A 25,955-nucleotide genomic window follows, 5' to 3' on the forward strand; every position below is an offset into this window, starting at 1 on the left:
GTTTTTCCTCCTTTGTCTTTTGTCAGTGAGGTGGGCTCTCCGGTCTTCTTCAAAGGAGGTTGCTGCCCGCCGAACTGTGAGGCACCAAGATGCACAGTTTGAGGCGATATCAGCCCACTGGCAGTGGTCAATGGGGCAGGCACCAAGAGATTTCTTTAGGCAGTCCTTGTACCTCTTCTTTGGTGCACCTCTGTCTCGGTGGCCAATGGAGAGCTCGCCATATAACACGATCTTGGGAAGGCGATGGTCCTCCATTCTGGAGACGTGACCCACCCAGCGCAGCTGGATCTTCAGCAGCGTGGACTCGATGCTGTCGGCCTCTGCCATCTCGAGTACTTCGATGTTAGGGATGAAGTCGCTCCAATGAATGTTGAGGATGGAGCGGAGACAACGCTGGTGGAAGCGTTCTAGGAGCCGTAGGTGATGCCAGTAGAGGACCCATGATTCGGAGCCGAACAGGAGTGTGGGTATGACAACGGCTCTGTATACGCTAATCTTTGTGAGGTTTTTCAGTTGGTTGTTTTTCCAGACTCTTTTGTGTAGTCTTCCAAAGGCGCTATTTGCCTTGGAGAGTCTGTTGTCTATCTCGTTGTCGATCCTTGCATCTGATGAAATGGTGCAGCCGAGATAGGTAAACTGGTTGACCGTTTTGAGTTTTGTGTGCCCGATGGAGATGTGGGGGGGCTGGTAGTCATGGTGGGGAGCTGGCTGATGGAGGACCTCAGTTTTCTTCAGGCTGACTTCCAGGCCAAACATTTTGGCAGTTTCCGCAAAACAGGACGTCAAGCGCTGAAGAGCTGGCTCTGAATGGGCAACTAAAGCGGCATCGTCTGCAAAGAGTAGTTCACGGACAAGTTTCTCTTGTGCCTTGGTGTGAGCTTGCAGGCGCCTCAGATTGAAGAGACTGCCATCTGTGCGGTACATGCATCAAATGGTGGGAAAATTTGCAGAGGAATGGCAAGTGGAATTTCAATTAGACACGTGAAATTATGCATTTTGGGAAATTTAATCATGTGCAGTAAATGGTAGTGCCCTGGAAAGTGTGGTAAAACAAAGCAACTTCAGGATACAGTGTTCCAAGGTATTGAAGAAGTCATTTGACATACATCCCTTCATTGGCTATAGCATTGAATACAAAGAGTTGGGATGTCAGATTACTGTCATACACAGTTTGAGCAATGTTGTTACAGCATCAGCGACTGGGGTTCAAATCCAGCGCTCTAACAAGTTTATACATTTTCCCCATGTCTGCGTGGATTTGCTCAGGTGCTGTGGTTTCCTCCCACCTTCAAATCATACTAGGCTTGTCGGTCACTTGCGCGAAATTGGGAATTATGGGTCATGGGCTGAAAGGGCCTGTGACTGTGCTCTATGCCTAAAAATAAGATAATATTGTCTACATTGCCTAGAGTCTTGTGTGCAATTCTGGTCACCACCTAGAATCATAAGTCATAGAATCATATTTACAAGAAGGAATTGATTAAGCTGGAGAAGTGAGAAAAGAATCCCAATAAAGTTGCCTGAGTTGGAGGGCTTGAATTACAGTACTCCTCAACTTACAGTGGTGTTGCGTTTCGGAAAGCCCATAGTAAGTCAAAAAAATTATAAGTCGATAAAGAATACCGCACCTACCATTATTTTATAATTAAATTTTGAATTCCTTTATTCCACACTGAAAAAAACATTAACATACACAGCTGAAAGCACACTAGGCATGAAGAATGTTTGAAGCATTGAGACTGCGAGCGTGGTTGAGTTAGCATCGCGAGAGTTTGCTGTACTATTCTCTCGCGCAATGCTGCCATTGCCCTGCCAAATGCAGACAAACGGGACGAGATTAGATAGACATCCTGATAAGCATGGACAAGATGGGTCTTGGGGCAAGTCTCATTGCTGTAAAACTCTGACTCAATAAATTCAGTGCAGCATCTTCAAGGGGGTGGAATTTATTAAGCATGTCCGGAAAAGTATTTTTGAACAATATTTGGGGAGTCTGGCAGTACACAGGGCAGCCTTGTGCTTAGGAAATCAAATTGAACAAATAATGGGAGTATTGGTGGTAGAATAGTTTGAGAAGATTGACCATACGTTTCAAGGTAGGTTATCCTTATTAAGGTCTTGAACTGGGGGAAAGTGAATTTCAACAAGAAATGGACTGATGTAGATCAGGTGGAGCTGCTGTGGGTAAATCAACAGCTGATTAGTGGGAGTCCTTTCAAATAAAATTATAGAGTTCAGAGCCAGCATTTTCCAATGCAACAGAAAGGTGGCCGGATTATGGTATGTTGAATGATGAGTTATTGAAGATTTGATTCTGAGCTTTTGCAGGTTAAAAGTGAATTATAGTAGAGAAATGAGGAAAGAAGGAATAAAAAGTTTAACTCTTCTTTTCACAGAAATGTTCTGCTGCTTGTGCATCAGCTCCTGACTGGGGTCCATACCTTGAACAACACAGAGGGGAAAGGTACTGAAGCAAGACTTATTCTACAGACACTCCTATCCATATTGAGCTTCTTACTGAAATGAGAATGTGAACCGCTGAGAGAAGAACTGCAGGCATTTTGATGCTCTCACGATAACTTTAGTGGGAGTTCTTCAAAATAGGTAGCAACTTTCTGACATTCAAATGGGTGTCAATCAGGAGGGGAGTGGCAGTGCTAATTTAGAGGGGGAATCATGGTGTATTAGAGTTCTTGCATTTTGACATTAGCTACATTAGATCATGAGGGGTATAGATAAGGGTGATGCGCACAGTCTGTCTCAGGGAAAGGAAGTCTAAAACTAGAGGGCATAAATTTAGGTGAGAGTAGAAAGAATTAAAGGGGATCTGGAGGGCAATTTCTCACACACGAGGTGGAGGATATGAGGAACAAGCTGTCATAGGAAGCAGTGGAGGTGGGTACAAATATATTGTTGAGAAGAAATTTGGACAGGTGCATGGATACGAAAGGGCCAGAGGGATATGGGCAAATGAAGGCAAATAGGACTAATTCATATAGTGATCTTTAGCCAGGAATCTAATCTGCTTGAGGTTTATTGCAGCTGCTACGTAAGTGAGAGCACTGATTGTGTATAGTAATGCTGATGGTCAGAGTTTACTGACCGAAATTAATTAACATTTTATTGACTGAATCTGATTTGCCCTGAAAACAGATGGAGCATTACAGCCCATCTGTTAATCTCTTCTTGATTGATTACTTTCTATTTTATTTACTGGCTACAGTTTCCAGTGATGTCATTACAATATAAAATTTTAATTTTAACTATTGTTCTTGTGCTTTATTAATAATGGGACAGTCTCAACCCAGTGCTGCTGGGCAATCTGAAGCATTTCCTGGGCAGGACCTCTACACTCTCACCAGTATGTTATTTATCCTATGTGGACTTTTCCCCAGCTAGAAGCAACCTTGGGATGAGAGGAGCAATACTTGAGGTGACTTTGTTCTTTAAACATAGATACATCATACATAAATAAAGTTTCCAATTGATGCAGGAAATATTGTGACTATTTAATAACATTCTGAATGCTCTGCACATCTTCAGCTACTTTTCTCAATCTGTTACTGATTTTTAGAGCCTCATTGTTGCAGGTGTTTTTGTAACTTTTCTGTATCAGAGAAAAGTAGAAAGGAATGAGGGAGAGAGAGAGAGAGAGAGAGAGAGAGAGAGAGAGAGAGAGAGAATTGAAAAAGATTTTTTAAAATGCTTTATTTTAGAAAAAGATTATGTGGCAAAGATCCTGGGAAGTGGGTCAAATAGTAGCTAATGGAATTTAACTCTGTCAAGTGTGACCTGTGTGCTTTGGTAAGTAGGGCTTACACAGTAAATAGAAGGTCTTCGATGAATATTATAGTACAGAGAGACCAAGGGTTGCAGGCGCATAGTTCCATGAAGATTCAAGATTCAATTTATTGTCATGTAATAAAGATTTGCTTTCGAAGAAAGACACCTGGAAGCATATATTTTTGTGTTAGAGAAATTCTTCAACAGACTTTCAAAAGAAAAGCGTACCATTAATTTAGCTAAAAGTGAATTTGGCCATGCTATTGTGACTTGGTTATGTGGTTGGTCAAGGAAAATTGGTGCCTGTCCAGGTAAAAGTTCAGACGATTTCTGAGTTTCACATTCCTATGGGTAAGAGAGCTATTAGGAGGTTGTGACATGATTTTCCAACTCTTGCCAATGAGTGATTCCTTTTCTCACTGAACATTGCCTTTTTAGTATGTTTGTTAAAGTCTCTTCTTTCTTCCTCCAATCTCTTAACAACTTCTGATATACATCAGATTTTCTTGCAGTAGCACAGTTGTTGGTTATCTTGACCATTTCTATCACTTACAACTTTAAACTCGCTTCATAATTTTGTCGCGAGTTACGCTATGTCGATGGACCCTCCATGATAGCAATCGTCTCCAGCCAACGCCCAGTGAATCAATCCGCGCAATCTTTGGGAGTCTATGTATACACTGGTCATCAACCCATCTCAGGCATCGCAATCTTTGGAAGTGGACTTACACACCGGTCAATGGGCCAACTCAGGCATCCTGAAAATTGGGGTCACCTTAAATCCTTAAAATGAGGCTGAAAAATGGGGGTTGACTTATATGCCAAAATATTCATTAGTTATTAATAAAATTTATTGTTTTAAGATATCATTGGTGAATTTCTTTTGCTGTTGTTTTCTGACATAACAACTCAGTTGGATAAGGTGGTGGAGAAGGCACTTGGCATTCTTCCTTTCATTGGATGGGTATTGAGTACAAAAATTGGAGCCTCATGATTCAACTGCGCGATGTGTTGTTGAGATCACACTTAGAGAACTCCATGCATTTTGGGTCACCTGGTTAAATGAAGGATGTCAGTAAATTGGAAGGGGTGGAAAGGAGATTCACTAGGATGGTGCTGGGACTGGAAGTCTTGAGTTATAGGGAGAAGTTAGATTGGCTGGGACTTTATTTGCAAGAGCATAATTTCATGATGGGCATACATAAAGTGAATGTTCATTGTCTTTTGCCCAGAGTGGCTGTTCTAGAAGTGGAGTGTGTAGATTTAAGCTGAGAGAGTTAGGTTTGACTGGGAACCTGAGATGCAGCTTTTTCACTCAGCGGATGGACTGATTCGGAAACAGGTTGCCAGTGAAAACTTTAGAAGTGAGCTCAACACTCTAAATACTCTGATAGATTTATGGATCAGAAGGGATATGTAACAAATGCAGGCAAACGGGACTTGGCTGGAATGCCATCTTGGTTGGTATGGATGAATTGGGCTGGATGGCGTGTTCTGTGTTGTCAGGGCCCTGGATTTCATGGCAGGGTCTTAAATCTAGGAGTGAACTCAGTGTTGCTCCTCAAGGGAAGCTGAGAGGGTGGAGCTCATAGAGCTCTCATTGGGGGCATAGAAAGGTTAACATTTCAGGAGCGACGAACTGAGATATTCAGCTGGAGAGATTTGTTGTTCTCCAATAGGAGGAAGGACAAACCTGTCACCTCAGGGTCTTTGCCAATGTCCTAGCAATATGTAGATCAACTACCAGTTGAGGTTGGGAAAGGTCTTCAGCCAACCCTGTGCAACATTTCACCCCTTCAGCTTCAGAGATGGATGAACCTGCACAGTAGGTGTAAACAGGAATTGGAAGCAAAAGGCAGAAGGTATCAATGAAGACTCAAAGCTGAGTGACCTGTAAATTTCCTGGAATGAGCACATTTCACCCATTCCGGTAAGAATACAGAAACAGGAATAGGAGTCGGTCATCCTGCCTTTCAAGCCTGCTACATCATTCACTATGAATGATCTGGCTATGGACTGTTTCTTGTAATCTTTAATTCCCCTACTATTCAAAAATTTATGTAACTATATCTTAAATATTTGGTGCCACTGGGCAGCAAATTCCATAACTTCATTCCTCTCTGGAAGAATCTAATAACCCCAAATCTTGAAACGATGTGCCCTCGTTCTTGTCTCACCTCGCAGTAGAAAACAACTTCACTGCTTCTGTCTTAATGATTCTATTCATAATTTTATGTCTATAAGGCCACCCACTCCCCAAATCCTTCTAAGCTCCATTACTTGTCCTAAGTTACTCAATCCTACTCATAAACTAACCCCTTAACTTCTGGTAACTGGAAGGCAATATCTGTCTTTTGGTTTTATGCCAGAACTAGAGGGAACAGCAATATTTTTCTAGGAACATTCAACTGTTATCGTAACAGTTTACTTTGTCAGTGAACCAGGTTCGAATCTGGCGCTTTCTGTAAGCAGTTTGTATTCCTCCCGTGTCTGCATGGGGTTCCTTTAGGTGCTCCGGTTACCTTCCACCCTTCAAAATGTATTGGGGAATTGGGCACAATGAGCTCGTGGGCTGGAAGGGTCGTGCCGCCCTTAATTGCTGCAGCCAACAAAGCTGATTTTTGTAAATAAAAATGACAAAAGTTAACATTAAATTACCCAGTACAGAAAGAGCTAGTAAATAGAAATATAGATAGATATAGATATTAAATATTCATAATTACAGTTAGTGCAAGAAAAAAAATCTGTCAATGAAATAATGCAATGGAACAGACTGGTCTTTTTGTAATCCAGGGGTAGTTTATGGTCAGGGATATTCAAGCACCTAATTGCTAATGAAGGGGGAAAGAAAAACTGTTCTTGTACCTGGAGGCACTGGACTTCAGGCTTCTGTACCTTCTTCCTGAAGGTAGCAGCGAAAAGAGATTGTGACCAGGGTGATAGGGATCCTTCGTGATGTTGGCTGCCTTCTTGAATCGGTACCTAACATAGATGTCTTCAATAGAAGCAATAGTGGAGCTGGCTATATTTACTGCCTTTTGCATTCCTGACCACTCAAGTTAACAAATCAGGCAATGATTCAACCTGTCAATACATTTTTCACAGTGTACCTGCAGAAAACATGCCAAATCTCCTCAAAAAGTAGAGGCGCTGGCATGGCTTTGCTGTGGTTGCCTTGATGAGCTGGCACCAGGAGAGGTGCTCTGAAATGAGGACTCATACTCTCTACCACTGCAACATCAATTCAGACAAATGTGCAGTTCTCAGCCTCCCATTCCTAAAATCCACAATAAGCTCCTTGGCCTTATTGACACTGACGCAAGATTGTAGTTCTGGCACCAACCAATCAGATTCTCAACCTCCCTCCTAAATTCTGACATCATTTCCCCCTCCCCCATTTCCTGCCTTTCCAGTTCTTTCACCTACATAGCCCTGCCTTTCCACCTCCCTTCTCCCTAATTGCTGCTGTCCCCTCCCTCCTCCATCTCCTGCCCTGCCATCCCTCCTTTCCCCTTCTGACGCTCACCAGCATTTTCTCATACTTTGATGAAAGGCTCAGGCCCAAAATGTCAGTTATGTATCTCTGCCTTTGCTACATAAAGGACCCTGTTTGACCTGCTGAGTCTCTCCAGCATTTTTGTGTTTTAACTTCCACCACAGAGTCCACAGAATTCTGTGTTTTACCCCATTTCCCATTATTCATCAACAATGGTTGTCTTGTCACCGAATTTATGGATTGCATTGGAGCCATACTTGGCTACACGGTCAGTAGAGTAGTGCACTAAGCACCCAACATTGGGTAAGGTTGCTGATACTCACTGATTGGGGGTTTGCCAATGAAGAAGTTGAAGATCCAGTTGCAGAGGGATGAATTGAGTCAGTGGTTGAATGTCATCAGTGGTTGCCGATTTTGATAAATAGTTCCATGAAGGCAGACATAAAATATTTGTTTAACTTTTCTGTCATTTTCCTTTAGCATGTTGGTCTTGATGCTCATAATGGACTCGGAGATTTGAAGTTCAAGATCCATGTTGTTTTAATGTTGGGGATTGGAAACAAAAATCTTATCCTGAGGATATTGATCTCCCCCACCAGCTCCATCGCACTGTTCATACTGGAACTTTGCAGATTGGCAAGGGGCCAAAAGAGGAGGTGCACAGGGAGGAGATGATAACTATTTCCCCTTTGAAGCTGACTAAATGTAATGTAGTAATTGGAATATTATGGACACCACAGAATGAAGGATTCACTTCAGCTCCTAGGAAGAGTAGCATTAAACAGAAGGATACTCATACTGTGGCCGCAGAAGAGATGTGAGGTCAGGGAATGATATCTCTAGTGTTCTAACAGTAGACTAGGCAATATAAATATCAGGCACAAATTTTTTCCACAACTGAAAGTACATTATAATTTATGAATAAATCATTATTTGGAAGGGAATAAAGCACTACCGAACACAAAGTGAAACCATTCTCTTGGTGAAGTCTCACCAATGACTTGTCCACAGAATTCAACTATTCAGAAATCGAGTTTTAAGGAAGGATGTTAATGTAAACCTGAGCAAAGGTTAACTGGGCTTATAACTGGAATGGACAGTTGTCTTATAATGAAGTTTGAACAGGCTAGGACAGACTGGGGTTTAGAAAGCAGAGATGCAGTGTAATTGAAACCTAAAAGATACCAATAGTCCTTGGCAGGATGATGTAAGGAGGATACTTCCTCTGGGAGAATCTAGAAATAGGAATCATTACTGAAAAATAAAGTCACATATTTAAGCCAGATAAAGCACTATATTTTTCTCTGCGAATTGCAAAATTTTCAATCTTTATTCCAGAAAGGGATGCAGAAACAAAGGCTTTGTATATTTTTAATTTTGCAGATAGATTAGGTGAAAATTTATTGTGCAGATTGCAATGTTGAATATCAGTCAAATTGGTCACAAGTATGTTCTCAAGCAAGGCAGGGATTGAGGGGTCAAGTGGCACAGAGGGTTCAATACTGCGATGACGTGGGTTTTCTTGAGTACTCTGATTACTTCCACATCCCAAAGACATGAGCGGTGGTGAGTTACTTGGTGGGTCAATAGTGGAAATGATTAAAAGCTTCAAGTTTCTGAGAGTCAACATCTCTGAGGATCTGTCCTGGAGCCTTCATGTCGATGGAATCACGTAGAAGGCTTGCCAGTGGCTGTACTTTGTGAAGAGTTTGAGGAAATTTGGTATGTCACTAAAGACTTGGGAATTTCTACAGGTGTTTCTTGGTGAGCATTCTAACTGGTTACATCACTGACTGGTATAGAGGTATCAATGCACAGGACAAGAAAAAACTACAGAGAATTGTAAACTCAGCCAGTGCCATCACGGGCATAGATCCTCAAGACTATCGCTTACAAATTCAACAGAAGTTTCCTTGTATGTTCCTTTCTCGGAAGAAGTTGCACTTGGTGAGGACCTTCTATAGAGTGGAGTTTGGTCTTGTACCTTTCTCCTCGATGTTGTTCCAAGTACGGACCCCAATCAGGAGCCGATGAACAAGCAGCAGAAATTTTCTGTGGAAAGTGAAAAAGTTACATTTTTTTGATGTTTTGTCAACATTAATCTCCCTCAAGATAAAGGCCCTGATCTAAGTATACTTTTAAATTTAATTTAAAAAAAAAATTTACAGCATGGCAGAAGCTTATTCTGGCCATTTAAAACATGTTGCCTAATTAAACTCAAATTAACCGACAACCCCATTCGTTTTAGATGGTGGGAGGTAAGTGGATCACCTGGGGGAGACCCACGCAGACATACAATCTCCATACAGACAGTGCTGGATTCAAACACAGGTGGCTGGTGCTGTAATAGCATCAGGCTAACCAATACGAAAACTGTGCTGCCATGTCCCTTCATTATATCATAATTTATTGTCACCAATGTCATAAAATGTATTGTTTTAAGGCAGCATTGGAGTGAAAATTTTGCTATAAATTACATTTTTTTAAATGCAGCAAAAGAGAAAGTGAGGTAGTGTCTGTGGTTCATTGTCCATTCAGAAATCCGATGGCAGAGGGGAAGAAGCTGAACTTGTTCTGCTGGGTATTCGTCTTTAGGCGAACCTCCTTCCCGATGATTGCAGTGTGAAGAGGGCATGAGCTGGGTGGTGAGGGTCTTTGAGGCTAGACGCTGCTTTCTTCAGACACTGCCTTTTGTAGATATTCTCAGTGGAGTGAAGACTGATGCCCATGAAGGTGCTGGTTATCACACTCATTGCTCTTATTGGTAGAGTTGCTGATTATATTGCATGGAAACAGACTCTTCACCCTTTGGATCCACAACAACCATCATGCACCCATATACACGAACCCCTCCCTCCCAAACCCCCTCTCCTGATTCTACCAGTTCTCTAGACACTTGGGAGAATTTACAGTGACCAACCTACATACCATTAGGATGTAGGAGAAAACCAAAGCTCCTGAGGAAAGCTCATACAGTCATGAAGATTATCCAAGTTCTCCACACTGGAGGTGAGGATTGAACCCAGGTTGCTCAAGCTGGGAAACAACAGCTGTATGATGTGTTTGGGGAGCCCTGTCTGGACTCAGGAGCTGGTCTGTAATGTACATGTTGACCACTAGCAGATAAAGGAAACTTATTGATTCCAAGTGGCTGTCAATCTCTCCAAGGAATAGCTGGGGCTCAGCACTGGTAACTGACACATGCAGGAGTGAGAGCTTTTCTATATCCAGTGCTGTTCTCAAATGAATTTGGAGCAGTTAAAATGATTTTGGTAAGAGTGTGAAATCATGCACCCACAGAATAAAGGACAGTTTCTTTCCTGCTGCTATCAGACTCCTGAATGAACCCCATACTACTAAACCTCACCCTCCCCATAGGTCCATCATCTGTCACCCCTCCCTGGTTCACCTTCTTTTGGCCATCTAACCCTTCCCACCCTGTCCTCATTATACTGGCTATATCCCATCTACACTCTCAACCTTTATGAAGAGTTCCAACCTGTAACATCGACAAATTCTTTTCTCTGCACCACTCATCTCTCTGTAATTCCACTCTTCTGTACTGTGTTTTACTTACTAGAAATATGCATGAGACGTCTAGTTGAATGGTTTTCACAACAAATTTTGACACTACATTTTGGTAGATGTGACTATAACCTTGAAATTGAACTTTTCCCACAGATGCTATTTAACCCACCAAGTTCCTCCAGCAGGTTGTTTTTGCACCTGATTCCAAGATATCTTGTCTCTTGTGTCTCATCTATTCCACCTAATCTCTTTTTCAACTCAGTAACTTTGCACTCTGTACCGTACTTTTATTGTTGTGCAATGAATGGGTTGGCGAGCTGTATTGCATGCAAAACTAATGTTCTCACCATATCTCAGTGACAATAAATGAACTTGCATATTAACTTGAACTTGATTTGGGAGAATTCAATTCCCCCCTCCACTACTGGTTACCTCCCTCGATTTGTACATCCTAATGGTCTACTGCTGGGATGAACCCCCTCATGTTGATACCCTATCTTCCCCCATCTGATGCATGAGCTGTCTGCACACTGACAGATGGTGTCAATATCCCAGTGAAAAGGCAAAGTGAACTGGGGGGGGGGGTAAAATTGTTGATGGTGACTGTAGTCAGTGGCAGGAGAGAGCAGGCTCAGTTCTGAGGCAGAAGTAGGAGGAAGGATCTCTGCAACCTCCCTGTTGGAGAGTTGAAGTCTCTGAAGATAGAATTCCTGCACGTGCTCCCTGAAATCCAACTGGATGGGTTTCTGGCCAAAACCCTTCCACCCATTTCTTCCTGCCTTTCGTGGAAATCTGACCATCTTTCTGGTCACCCCTTCCTGCTCCCTTTGAAAATAAGACCCAGGATGGCCACTAATTGTCCAGTTTAGAGATAGCTAGAATTTTCAAGTCAGCCCCAGCCACAGTAAGTCAGTGAATGAACACACTACTGTTGAACAACTTGGAATCTTACTCAAACTCTATCAAGCTTGTACAGATATCTCTATGGATGACATCTACTAGAACCATTGCTTAAATAGGGCTCCAAGATTTATAAAAGACCCGTTCCATCCAGCACACAGGATTTTGACCCACTACCAACAAGAAGGAGAATCGGGAGCATTAAAATCAGGACTGCCAGGCTGGGGAAGAGCTTCTTCCTGCAAGCCATGAGATTGATGACCACTGAGTAAATCATCCCAAAATATTTATTTTAAATATCTTTATGTATATATAGTATGATTATTATGTACTGTGTATTTTGTGTGTGTATGTGTGCACTGTGGTCTGGAGAAATGCTGTTTCATTGGGTTGTGTATGTTCAGTCAGCTGATAATAAACTTGAATACCATCCTATCTGCCAAATTCAACATCTTCACTCACTGTGGGTTTACTCTTTGAAAGGTTTCGATGTGCTTCCTCACCTGATACAATGTGGAGCCCTCAGCTTGGGCAATTCTGACAAGAGCGATGATGGGAATCCATACGATACAAAGGATGATCATACACCAGCCGAGAGCAATTGCCCAGCCAGGGTACTCAACGGATCCATAGGTCGGTGGGCTGAACGTTGCCAAAGACCATGTTAATATTGCCTGTTTAAAATGATTTCACAGAGAAAGATCAGAAATCCTGAGGTCATTTTCAATTGAAATCAGTAGAAGATGTGATAGCTTACCACCAGCAAACAGGGTGTGATTAAACCCCAGCACACTCTCCACCACAGCCAGAAGAGCCAATTCCTTTCCCCGATCATCATCTCAATGTCTTTGATGAATCTGCTGACTCCTGTGGACAAGATATGCTCAATCATTTGTTTTTGTTTTCTTGTCACAATGTACTGGTGCTGCTGGAAGGGTCGGAATTTAAAGGTCATCTCCAACAGCCTTTGAGAAAGGGGTGGGGAGTTTCTTTCTCAACCTGCAGATCTTGAGGTGATGTTACTTCTTCGCTAATGTGACATTGAAATCTTTGAAGCTTGATGCAGCCAAGATCTTTCAGATCATTTCATTGCCATGGCTTTGTAAGCAGATGTAGACTAGACAGTCTCAATGCAAAATTTACTTCCCTCAAGGAAATGAACCAGCATGATGCTATTTCTTGTAATTTGTTCTCTTAATTAAACAACCACAGTGGAATTTAAATATCTTTCTCCTGATCCTTTGTCACTAATGCTGGCATTCCTAATTTGTCCCACTAAGGACATAATGAATGGAAGCAGAGACATGGCTGGTCAACAGACCTCAATCCTATCTTTTTGCATTATCTCTATATTCAAAGCTCTATTGGTCACTATCTGGAATATAGGAGTCATCAGTGACCAGGAATTTCACTGGACCAGCCACATAAATTCTTTGGCTCTGATGACAGATCAAACTGTGGTGAATGATAGAACAGAGAACATTACAGCACAGAACAAGGCCTTGGACTCACAATGTGTCGACCGATAGAAACTCACTCAACAAACTAAATCTTCCCTCCCTTATACCTATAACCCTGTATTTTTCTAGTATCCATGCGTCAGTCTGATTATTTATATGTCCCCATTGGACTAGCCTCCACCATCATCTCTGGCAATGCATTCCAAGTGCCCACTACTCTCTGTGTAAAACACTTACTCCTAAAATCTCCCTAAACTTTTCTCCCCTCATCTTGTCCTCTGGTATTTGCTACTCTCGTCCTGAGGAAAATGAGGCTTGCTGTCGACCCTATCTATGCCTCTCATAACCTTGTAGATGAAGATGAGTTTATTGACATGAACATTGTACATACTCCAAAATTCTGACTTGCTGCAAATGAACAGGCACTTTGTATAAAAGATCGTGAGAATAGTATATGTTAAGTTAAATTAAATTAAAAAGAGATAATAGATACAAAAAATAGATAGTAAATATTCAGTTACCACAGCGCAAGAAAAAAAGTAGTGTTGCAAAAGTGAAGACTGTCCATTTTGTGATGTTGACATATTTTATGAACAGTGCAACAAAGAGCCTGATAGCTGTTGGAAAGAAACTGTTCTTGAACATTGGGGTGCTCAACTTCAGTCTTCTGTCCCTTCTTCTTGAAGGTAGCATCAAGAAGATGTGGTGATCAAGGTGATGATGGTTCTTTATGAGGCAGTGCCTCACACAGATGTCATCAATGGAAAGGAGGTCAGAGCCTGTGGTGGATTTGGTTATGTTTGCTGCCTTCTGAAGCCTTCTGCATTCCTGGATGTGTAAAATACTAAACGAGGTTGTGAAGCAATTACTCAATCTACTTTCTACAGAGAACCTGTGGAAATTGGATTGTGTATTCGATGACATGAATACACAGAAAGTAGGGATTTGGTGTGCTTTCTTGATGGCTGTCTCAATGTGCTGGCTCCAGAAGAGATCTTCTGACATATGGATTCCCAGGAACTTGAAGTTTCTAATCCTTTCCAACTCCAACCTATCAATGCACTATCCACAAGGCAGAAGTTAGTTAGCCTGGACATGTGAAGTATCAATAACTCATAAAAAGCTCAGCACCATTCAAGACCTAGCGGCACCCTTAATTGGCCCCCGCTCAATCACTCTAAATGTTGCTGCCGTGTGTAATGTTTTGCAAATGACACTAAAACTGGTAGTAGAGTGGAAGGGTGTCTAACGTTACAATGGGATCTTGATCAACTGAATCAGTGGACCATGGAATGGCAGATGAAATTTATTTTGGATTAGTGTGTCGTGTTTTATTTTGGTAAGTCAAACAAGAGTAGGTCTAATTCAATAATTAGTGGAGCCCTTGGGAGTGTTGTAGAGGAGAAAAATCTGGGGGTGTAGGTACACTGTTTCCTGAAAGTGGTGACACAAGTAGACATGGTGACAAAACAGTAACTAGGCACTCTTACCTTCATCAGTCAGGAGTTTGGACATATGTTACAACTGTGCAAGATGTTGATAGGCCACATTTAGAAAGCCTCAATGTCAGTAAAAGGGTGAAAAATGATTGACAAGGGTGCCACTGCGACTGCAGAGCTTGAGCTACAGGGAGATCCTGGATGGGTTTGGCCTTTTACACCTCATGCACAGGAGACTAAGCGGTAACCTTATCAAGGTATATATAATTCTGTGAGGCAGAGATAATGTGACTAGTCACAGTCTTTTCTTTAGTGTAGGAAGTATAAAACTAGAGGGCATAGATTTAAAGTGAGATTTGAAATGAACCTGAGGGGCAGTTGTTTGCACAGAGGGAAGTGAGTATATGAAATGGTATGCCAGAAGAAGTGGCAGGAGCAGGTACAATTATAGCACATAAAAGACATTTGGACAGGTGCATGGATAGGAAAGGATTTCAGAGATATGGGCCAAGTGAAGGCAAATAGCACAAGATGAAATGGGGAACTTGATTAGCACCAGCTGAAGTGCCTGTTTCTCCATGGATGACTCTTTGACTATAGGTAGAAATTGTATTGCTATTCTGCTCTAACCACCAAAAACTGAGATATCAGCCCTCATAAAACCCCACATGATTTGGTGAGGACACACTCATTCACAGTGTTTCCTTCAGACCACAATCAGAGAGGATTGCTGAGAACAATTCTACAATCTCCATCAGTATCAGAGCACCGCAGGGCTGCACACTTAACCCCCTAATCTACTGGCTTTACACCTATGGCTGTGTGGCTAGGTACGACAACAGCACCATCTACAAATTTGCTGACGATAACACGGTAGTGGATTGTATAAAAAAGGGGCGATGAGTCAGCATAGAGTAGAGAGACTGAAAACTTGGCTGAATGGTGCACCAACAACAACCCTTCACTCAAAGTCACCAAAACCAAGGTGCTGATTGTCAACTTCAGGAAAGAAAAACCAGAAGTGAATGATCCAGTGATCATTGAGAGATCAGAGGTGAAGAGGGTGAGAAAATTTAAATTCCTGGGAGTCATCACCTTGGAGGATCTTTCCTGGATCAAATACATAAATGTCATCATAAAGAAAACACGTCAGCACCTCTACTTCCTCAGGAGTTTGGTATAACATCGAAAACCTTGGCAAATGTCTACAGATGTTGAGTTGAAAGTGTGCTGACTGACTGCATCACGGCCTAGAATGGGGACACCAATACCTCTGAGCAGAAAACCCTGCAAAAGGTAATGGACACAGCCCACCATCAAGAAAATTTACATGGAACACTGCCGTCGGACGGCAGCAGCATTCATCAAGGATCCACAACACCATGCTTTGTTCTCGCTACTACCATCAAGAAAAAGGTTTTGATGCCACAAGACATTCCACCAGGATCAGGAACAGTTGTGATCCCTCCACCATCAGTCTCCTAAATAAAAGACTCAATCAGAGACTCATTTCAGGACTCTTAATTTGCACAACATTTATTACTGATCCCAGAAAATTAGAAACAATCATCTTCAGGACACTGAGGTGAAGATCATTCCCCTCTGGATGAAGACATAATTGAGATGTGCCATATAACTGTGGATAAACCCACGTCAAAAAAAGCATCCTTTCTGCATCTGTCCTGTCAATATCCATTGTGTTTCAATGCGACTCAATTTCACTTCAATTGGCAATCAAAAAGTAATAGACCGCAGACTATGAAAATATAATATCACTCCGAAAAATGCTTAAAATACATAACTAGTCAGGTCACACCCGTATGGAGAGAAACAGAGTTATTATTTTAGGCGAATGGCAATTCCCTTGCTTGGTACTAGTTGATCATCCTTTTCACTGCTAATCCTATACATATAAAATTACATTCTTTACGAACAGAGATACCCAGCTCACAGAATAAACCTGGTCAGATTCAGAATCTATTTTCATGAACATGTCACGAAATTTGATACTCATAACCTTGGCATTATAAGTACCAGGTAATAATGTGCTAATTAAACTTAAACCTTAAATTCTTCATTTCAGGAATTGTTCAAGTGAACCTTTGTCTTTCTCCCTTCCCAGACAAGTGTATCTAACCTTAGACCAAGGGACTGCACATGCTCCTCCAGATTCCAGTGATTACAATAAGAGTAAAAACACAATGCTGGAGAAACTAAGCAGGTCAAACAGTGCACTTTATGTATCAAAAATATAGGTACATAAGCAACGTTTTGGGCTTGAGCCCTTCGATTACAATAAGACTTCTTTTTTTCTCCTCCTCCAATCGATTGTTTCCAGTGTCCAATACTGTATTACAGTAGCTTTCCTGATTGCCTGCCACTCTATGTTCATACAGCTGGTTTGCTGCAGGTTTGTCTTACTCACGCCATTAACATTGAAAGGTTTAACCACTCCAAGTTGCTAACAGGATAACAAATTCATGTCTGATCACCAATCTGTTTCCTCATAAAAGTTGAAGAACAGATCTCACTTTAATAAGGGTTCATCTGTACTGAGACAGTCAAGGCCTCAATTACCAAAACAAGAGAAAGTAGTTGAGGCATGTATTAGGGCAACATTTAAGAAATATTTGGATGGATGCATGGATAGGGTGGGTTTTAGAGGAATATGCGTCAAATGCATGCAGGTGGAATTAATGCAGGCGGGTCAGTGTGGGCTGCTTGGGCCAAAGGGCCTGTTAGCACTCTCTGACTCAGAGTCCTGAACTGGCAATCAACACTGGATCCAAGTGGTTCGAAGCACCGCTGAGAAGAAGCTGTTCCACGGTTCCATCAGGCCTCATTGCCAGGAGAAACCAAAGGCTAAAAGTCACAGTCACACAACTAACGTCATCTGGGATAATCAGCTGATGGCTGCGTAACATAGGAAGAAAATTCCTGCAGCAAGGTTTATCTGGCACCCAGCAGCTGGCTTTAAACAGGGATCATGGTGAAGAATGCAGCAATTTTGAACAATGTCACAATTCTCTTTGGAAGAGGGGAAAGAACTTTAGCAATAAAGGAGAGTTTTTCATCACCAATAAGCCTCAGATGTGTGGGGGCCCACATCAGATCACCTGACTTAGTTGCTTTGTTTTTCCGATGTATTCTTTCAGTTTGATTTAGATTCATTTTATCTTCCCAGTTCTGCCCCAGGCTTACCATAAATCCAGCTTAAACCAATGAGTTCCAGCAGTGCTATTGTAATGAGAATCCACCCGGTGCAGAAATAATCAATTAAATTTATCCAGTAAATTCCGGCCTGAAATTAAAAGGAAAGCGCTACATGAGAAAAGCACGACTCTCGAACCCAAGGCTGGTGAGAGACATGAGGTCTGTGCATAAAGACACAGTATAAACCATTAATGCCTGTTCCATTATGTTTTGTGTTTGAGCTGTTTCTGCATCCTTCAATAACTGGATGTACTTCGAAAAATAGAAATGGCAAAACAGCACAGCTCTGCAGAGGGGATCCCACTAAGCCAATTGCTTCTCTAGGTTTATATGTTATGCCTTTCACACTAAGCATCTGAGACTCTCATACTTACACATCAATATTGATTTATTTGTTTGTATAGATAAAATACTTGTCCTGCATATGTATTGATGGTCTGTCTGTATGCTCTGTCTGATTGTGTGTCCGGAGAATGCAGTTTTGCTGGGTTTAAAGTTAAATTAAAATTTTTATTTAGACATTCAGCACGGTAACAAGCCCTTTCGGCCCAATTAACCCACAACACCCGGAATGTTTTTTGAAGGGTGGGAGGAAACCAGAGCCCCCGGGGAAAACCCATGCAGACATGGGGAGAATGTCCAAGCTCATTACAAAGAGCGCAGGATTCAAACCCCAGTGCCAGAAAAAAGAGAGTGTCCAGACGATCGCTGGTGCTGTAATGGTGTTCCTCTAATTCCGCTAATTGCAATCAAATGACAATAAACTAGACTAAACTTGATTAGACTTTGCTATGTAGGTCCCTCTCTGATTTTAATTCCTAGGAACAGACATACTCAACATTTTAATGACCCATTTAAGTGAAGACCACATACATTTCACACTCTTTTCTACTCTGTGCCTGTGTTGTCATTTAACCAAATCAGTCTTCCCTCTGCTGAAGCTCACATTGTGTTTCCCTTCAGCAACTTTCCCTGTCTGCATGGTGCCTAACGAGGGTGCACATTCAACCTATAATTCTTTAACCATCAAGCAAGTGTGCAGGTGTTGTGCCAAACCCTGGATTTATCACAGTCTTTTTGTCAAAGACGAGCATTTCAATAGGTTGACGGAAGTAACACACAATAGTCTGCAGACTCCATGGTTGAAGTAAAAACATGTTGCTGGAGAAACTCAGCAGGTCAAACATTGGCCTTTATATTAGCAAAGATAAAGATACATAACTGAATTTTCGAGCTTGAGCCCTTCGTCAAGTATGGAAAAATGTTGGGAGGTGTCTGAGCAAAAAGGAGGATGGGGTGGGGGGGGAGGAGCATGGTCCCAAAATCAGAAGGTAATAATAGAAGGGAGGGCACAACAACAAGCAAGGTGGGGGTGGGGGGGGGGGAAGGATGACTGGGTGAATAGAAATGAAAGTGGGTAGAGAGCTGAGGGAAAGAAAACAAGGGAAGGGAGGGAGAAAAGAAAGTAGATTTACATAAACTGGAGGTCGAGACGAATGCCATCCGGCTGGAGAGTGCCGAGATGGAAAATCAGGCGTTATTCCTCCTATTTACAGGAGGTCTTGGTGGGATAGTACATAGATAGACAGAAACAAACCCAAGAAATGATCATGTCAGAGAAAGAGATTTCTGATAACATCTGGGTGAGGAGAATACATAAACATGCTGGAGAAACTCAGCAGGTCACACAATATTCATAGGAAACAGTAAGCAATGTTTCGGGCCTGTGCCCTTGATCTGATATGAGATGAGTGATGAGTTTCATCCTTCAAGCAGATTCTATGTTTATTCACTGCAGGTGAGAAAGGTTTAGTCAATCCTACATACCATCTGCACAATATCAATCAAGTAGAAATACAATGCGTTCAGTTCACCAGATCCTTCCTTGTTACCTACACCTACCAAATTTCTGACTTCATAGAACAGGGGTGGCCGAACCATGGCTCGCAACCCACATGCAGCTCTTTGATACATAATGTGTGGTTTGCAGAAATATATGTTGTCTGAGGCAGGAATTGTACAAGCCGGTGGTCACAATGGTAGCTTTAGAGGGCGTGGATTGCAAATGAAAATGCCATATATACACATGTTATAGTCAATACCATGTAAAATTCAACCCCCTATTATTGCCCCCTGGCTGTTCGCCCATCCAAGCTCCCGATGCCCCAAGGAATGTCCCTTGCCCAGACACATGCTGCCCACCCTCTGGAGTTCCTGATGCCCTGACCACAGACTCTCTCCAAGGCCTGCTCATCTGTACTTCAGACACCCTAAACATGGACTTACCACTTGATCGCAGCCACCCACCCACTCATCCAAGCTCCCAACACCCCAAACATAGACTTACCACCCAGTCTTGACCACCTGCCAACCCCATCCAAGCTCTCGACGCCCCAAATGCGGACTTACCGCCCTGTCGCAGCCACCCACCGACCCATGTGAGAGTTACTGACACCCCAAACAATGCAGGTTCTTGCTGGGATCAAAAGTAGTATGCATGTAATAGAAAACCCACTAAATGTTACCCTAAAAATTATTTCACTAAATTCAACTATTACATGTATATTTACAGTCTGTGTACTTTTTGACCATTGAACCTAAAATAAATGACCAATTTAAAAACTACAAACATGAATAAATATTATTAAATACATGGATTTCTTAATATTTACATAAAATTTTTGTAGCAAAATTTTCTTGACCTCTGAAGTTTATCATATGTGGCTCTTATGCTAAGCAAGTTTGGCCAGCCCTGTCAGTGAGGAACGACAAGAACTACACGTGAATATATAGGAAAGTATTTTTGGGCACCATACCTTTGTTACAAATACAAGGCCCAGGAAATAAAACACCAAGGAAAGTCCAGCTGTCAGATAAAGACGCTTTGATTGCAGAAGGTGAGGGAACTGGTCCACTAGGGTAGTTATAATCATTTCTGATAAAAGAAAATTTGAAGTGAGTAGATAATTAAACTGCAATTTATCACCTGTGACCTAATGTGGATGCTTATTTTGTCCCATTCCTGTTACATTGATGCATAGCAAATATTCAAGAGAAATCCAAAATATACAATTCTCCTTGGTCACTCAATGCAACAGGTGCCAGGTCCCACTTTCCTTTCTATTCACTCAGTCATCAGAGGTAAGGCTTGGACATAGAACAGGACATGAAATCACATCCCATATAGTTATCACATCCCATAATCGCCAAAATAAAAATGACAAAGAACAGCAATCCTATGACATTTCCCTGCATGGTTCATTATAACATGCAGGGGTGGCACGGTTGGTGTAGCCATTAGTGCCACACCTTTACCACCTCAGCGATTGGGACTTGGTTTTGAATCCCACTCTGTCTGTAAGGAGTTTGTATCTTCTCTGCTTGTCTGCATGGGCTTTCTCCCACCATTCAAAATCTACCGGGGGTTGTAGGTAAATTGGGCGTAATTGGTCAGTCTGGGCTCATAGGCTGAAATGGCCTATTACCGCGCTGTTCATCTAAAAACAGCTGTTAAAATATCTGAAACAAAGAGTGATACTCCAGGGAGTAAGGGAACAATCATTTGGTAATGAGTTTATTGCCATATTTTTTGATGTACATATTGTAGAGCTCATCGAAAGAATCAAAGACTTGTTGATCCAAACCAAGGCTTTTATTAGCAAAAGACAGGAGCTCTTCACAGGTGGCCGACCAGTCCGGAATGATCCGACATGGCTAGGGACACAACCCTTTAAGGCCCAGACAGTAGGCGTGGCTTAGCTCTCAGCCAATCGCTGTAAGCACAGTCTAGATACTGTAACTATATACATTGGTGATAGATCTGTACTATCACACATATACATCAAGGTATACTTGCTGTAGCCAAACAGGACCTTAACAACAAAAACAGTAGTATACTGTAATATTACATTAAATTCAAAAGAGACAGGCCTCTCTACCCCCCTCTGCAACTGGATTCTTGACTTTCTAATCGGAAGACTATAGTCAATATGAATTGGAAACAATGTCTCCTCCTCACTGATTATCAATGCAGGCGCACCCCAAGGATGTGTGCTTAGCCCACTGCTCTACTCATTATATGCCCATGACAGTGTGGCCAGGCACAATTCAATACTATCTACAAGTTTTCTGTTGACACCACAGTTGTCGACTAAATCACAAATGGCAATGAGGAATCGTAGAGGAGGGAAATAGATCAGCTCATTGAGTGGTGTAACAATAACAACATTGCACTCAATATTAGTAAATCCAAGGAGATGATCGTTGACTTCAGAACCAAGACAGGAGAACATGACCCAGTCTTCTCTGAGGGCTCATAGTGGAGAGGATCAAGAACTTCAAATTCGAGGATCTGTCCTGGAGCCACAAAGAAAGCTCGTCAGCGTCTCTACTTTGTGAGGTACCTGAAGAGATTCAGTGTGTCACCAAAGAAAACTTCTACAGGTATACCGTGGAGAGCATTCGGGTTGGTTGCATCACTGCCTGGTATGGAGGCGCCAACTCTCAGGACAAGAATAAACTCCAGAGGATTGTTAACTTGGCCTGCAACATCACAGACACCAGACTTCACTCCATCGAGGACATCGACATGAAGCGGGGTCTTAGAAAAGCAGCCTCTATCCTCAAAGACCCCCACCATCCAGGCCATGCCCTCTTCACTCTGCTCCTGGTACAGGAGCTTCAAGACGAGCACTCAGTGGCACAAGGACAGCTTCTTCCCCACTGCCATCAGATTCCTGAATAATCCATGAACCAATGACATTGCCTCATTTTTCATGCAGTATTATTTTTATTTATTTTATTTATAGTAATGTTGTAAGATGGCTATAATAAGATACTGCTGCCGCAAAACATTGAATGTCATGGCTTGTTCATGACAAGTTCTGATTCTGATATAAAAAGGATAGGCATTTATAGTGTGAACATGGGCTAGAAATACATCCATGTTAACCAGTCATAACAGTAATGAAGCAGGAAACAGGTGACTAGTGGGGCTCAGTAGCTGAAAGACTCCAGGCTGCTGGTGATGCAACCAGAAAGCAATTTTGTGCACATATTTTATACTATTACATGACAATAAAGGAATCTTGGAATCATATTCCAAATCAGACCTCAAAGTTCCTTTTATTGTCCTAGTAATACATTAAAAATTATACATCAGCTTTTGTCTGCCATCTTCTTTGGCTTGGCTTCGCGGACGAAGATTTATGGAGGGGGTAAATGTCCACATCAGCTGCAGGTTGTCTGCCATAAGCCAAAGCCATGAGTATTGGTCGGCGCCCCTAACAATAGGAGAAATAGCTCCATTGGGTTTAAATCCTGCTCTCTGGAAAGTCAAACAGCACATTACCTTAGTGACAAGTTTTCTGTTGCCACAGCAACAGACTGGTTCCAAATGCAAGTTAGAATATATTCCAAGGAGCATTGATCCTTACTTATTTGTGGATGAGTACAAGGGAACATCCTGGAGCCAATTCCAACCCTGCACGAGGAACCCAGGTAGATATCTTTGAGTTGGGAGGGGTTCCTCATGCTTTCTGTCATTTCCTTTCCTCCCAGTCCATCCCACTCCTTGTGAATAATCCACTGTGATGCACTGTTGTTTGCATTTTCAGGGTGCAAGATTTGAACGGAATAGATCAGACACATTCCATTTTGGAATTGATGACCCCAGGAGCAAGTTAAAGACAGGAGCATCCCCTCACATCCTGGGGTGTAGGCTGCGATGCATCCCTCGACTGCCATCTACAACTTTCAGTTCCCATCCCATCTTCTTTCATTAATGTGATCATTTTAGTAATTTCCTTTCATTAAACTTGAAGTAGATGGATTAAATAAAGCAATGCAACTCTTACCTAAAGCTGCAAACTGAGTGTCAAATCCCAGAGTGAGCAACATCAAGAAAAATAAAGTGGACCATAGGGGTGCCCATGGCAGCTGTGCAAGAGCCTCTGGGTAGGCGATGAAAGCCAAACTGAAACCTGAGCACAATGGACATGATACAGTTATACATTAGTACAAATGATACAGTAATACAGTGATACCGTAATCTTTAGAAAAAGAGATTGTAAACTGACAGTACTTAGTAAATAAAACATCAGCAATTGTCTCTCATGAAGGGTTCATTGATTCTATGTTACTTATTCAGAGCATATAATATGCATTGATGATAAGCTAGATCAGATTAATGATTTGAAACTGATTGTGTCGAAGGAGATCACAATGTCGAGGAAGTATCAATGGTTGAAGATCTCCTCACTTTTCCATGATCAGATTCCATCTCCAATAAGTAAATAACAAAGCACAAACAATACTGAAGATGCTGAAAGAGGTTTAACAAATGAAGCTGGAAAAAAACTGCATACACACAAGAGCAATATATAGCTCAAACTATCAGACAATTCTCCTCCCCTCCATTGACTCCATCTAAGCTTCCTGATGCCTCCGTAAACCAGCCACCCTATTAAAATACCCTTCCCGGCCACATTCCCTTCAACCTCCTTCCGTTCAGAAAAAGATTTCCGAGTGTGAAATTACACACTGCCAGATTCAAGGACAGTTTCTTTCCTGCTACTACCAGGCTCCTGATTAAACTCATGCTAGTAAAATAACCTTACCTTTGCTGTTCAAACTGACATCTCTGAACCTCCTTGTACTGTTTTACTGCTGTACTATGCATGGGTTGATGAAATGCATTTTTCACAAAATAAACTTTCTTACTGAATCTACGTACATACAATAAGCTGCCATTGTGGCCAGTCATCCGTATGTTTTTCCTGCACAAGAATGAAGTTGCTGGAATGGATGCAATAGTATTACACTCTCATTTGGGCTGTGAGGGTCTCTGGTCTACCAACATATCCAGCAGCATAAGTCTGACACTGCAAGTACCTGACTGAACAACCTCCGAAACGAGCTTGTCCTGTACATGAGCCATGTGTCCAAGGACGGAGAAGATGACAAATCCAGCAAGCACGCTTGTGCCACAATTCACGACACACACAACGACTGTGTCTCTGAAACAGTTGTTGTGAAATTTGTTGTAGGATGAGAAGGTTAGCAAGCATCCCCAGCCCACTGCAAGTGAATAGAATATTTGAGTTGCAGCATCTTTCCAGACCTGTTGAACAAAGATAGAACTAGTCACTTCCGAAGGGGGTAAATGATTTAAGTGGTCAAAATTGGAAGACATATAAAAGAGGCTCCATATTGATTATCAACAATTATACCAGTGCACAAAGTTAAAGCTTTTCCATTAAAAGACAAGTGACATTGGTATTACTCACTCTTCATGCAACATAACCACAAGAACCTCAGACTATGGGCAGAAGTCCAAGAGTTCACCATCATCTGCCCCTTCATTGTTCACTGTGCAATGTGTCCTTTTGCTGTCTACCTCCCCATTCAGATCCACTCACCAATGTGACATTCCTGCACACTGGCTGAAAACACAAACTCAACAGTCAAAGTTCAGGAATAATATTCATTTTTTTAATGATGTGATGAGTGTGAATTTCTGCCCTGACTATTTCTAATACAATAATGAGCTTTTACAAATGAGGAATTCAGTAAGATTTGATGTTGGTGATGTTTTTAAAGAACATCTCCATCAGTACTGGAGCACCACAGGACTGTGTTCTTAGCCGCTGCTCTACTCACTTTACACCTACGACTGTGTGGCTCAGTACGACAATAATACCATCTACAAATTTGCTGTCTACACCACGGAGGTAGGTTGTATAAAGGAAGGGGAGGAGTCAACATACAGGATGGAGATTGAAAATGTGGCTGAATGGTGCACCAACAACTTTCCACTCAATGTCACCAAAACTAAGGAGCTGATTGTTGTCCGGGAAAGGAAAGCCAGTGATCATTGGGGGACCAGAGGGGGAGAAGGTGAGCAAATTTAAGTTCTTGGGAGTCACTATCTTGGAGGAGCTTTCCTGGACACAACACACCAGTAGGATCATGAAGAAAGCACGTCAGTGCCTTTACTTCCTCAGGGTTTGTGGAGATTTGGTAGAACATCAGAAACCCTGGCAAATTTCTACAGATGCGTGGTGCAAAGTGTGCTGACATCACGGTCTGGTATAGGGACACCAGTATCCCTAAGCATAAAACCACGCAAAAGGTAGT

General features: G+C 42.0%; 2 protein-coding genes across 3 annotated transcripts in view; one reads left to right on the plus strand and one right to left on the minus strand.

Moving 5' to 3' along the window:
* LOC138741995 (sodium- and chloride-dependent neutral and basic amino acid transporter B(0+)-like) overlaps window positions 1-3,210 on the plus strand; it is a 92,319-nt gene extending 89,109 nt beyond the window's left edge. Inside the window, exon 14 of the mRNA XM_069896191.1 lies at window positions 2,397-3,210. Coding sequence (XP_069752292.1) covers window positions 2,397-2,471 — 75 coding nt within the window. The 3' untranslated portion in view covers window positions 2,472-3,210. The remainder of the gene's footprint in view (window positions 1-2,396) is intronic.
* Window positions 3,211-8,221: 5,011 nt separating this feature from the next.
* The window catches only part of LOC138740680 (sodium- and chloride-dependent neutral and basic amino acid transporter B(0+)-like), a 129,933-nt gene continuing 112,199 nt past the window's right edge, over window positions 8,222-25,955 (minus strand). For both annotated transcript variants that reach the window (XM_069893669.1, XM_069893668.1), the window contains 7 exons: window positions 24,711-24,939; window positions 23,675-23,800; window positions 20,636-20,754; window positions 17,808-17,907; window positions 12,465-12,574; window positions 12,211-12,381; window positions 8,222-9,331 (listed from right to left, as the gene is read on the minus strand). In XM_069893669.1, the coding sequence (XP_069749770.1) occupies window positions 9,170-9,331; window positions 12,211-12,381; window positions 12,465-12,574; window positions 17,808-17,907; window positions 20,636-20,754; window positions 23,675-23,800; window positions 24,711-24,939 (1,017 nt within the window). In that variant the 3' untranslated portion in view covers window positions 8,222-9,169. The remainder of the gene's footprint in view (window positions 9,332-12,210; window positions 12,382-12,464; window positions 12,575-17,807; window positions 17,908-20,635; window positions 20,755-23,674; window positions 23,801-24,710; window positions 24,940-25,955) is intronic.

This window comes from Narcine bancroftii, chromosome 8 (genome assembly GCF_036971445.1).
Source record: "Narcine bancroftii isolate sNarBan1 chromosome 8, sNarBan1.hap1, whole genome shotgun sequence".
Lineage (NCBI taxonomy): Eukaryota > Metazoa > Chordata > Chondrichthyes > Torpediniformes > Narcinidae > Narcine > Narcine bancroftii.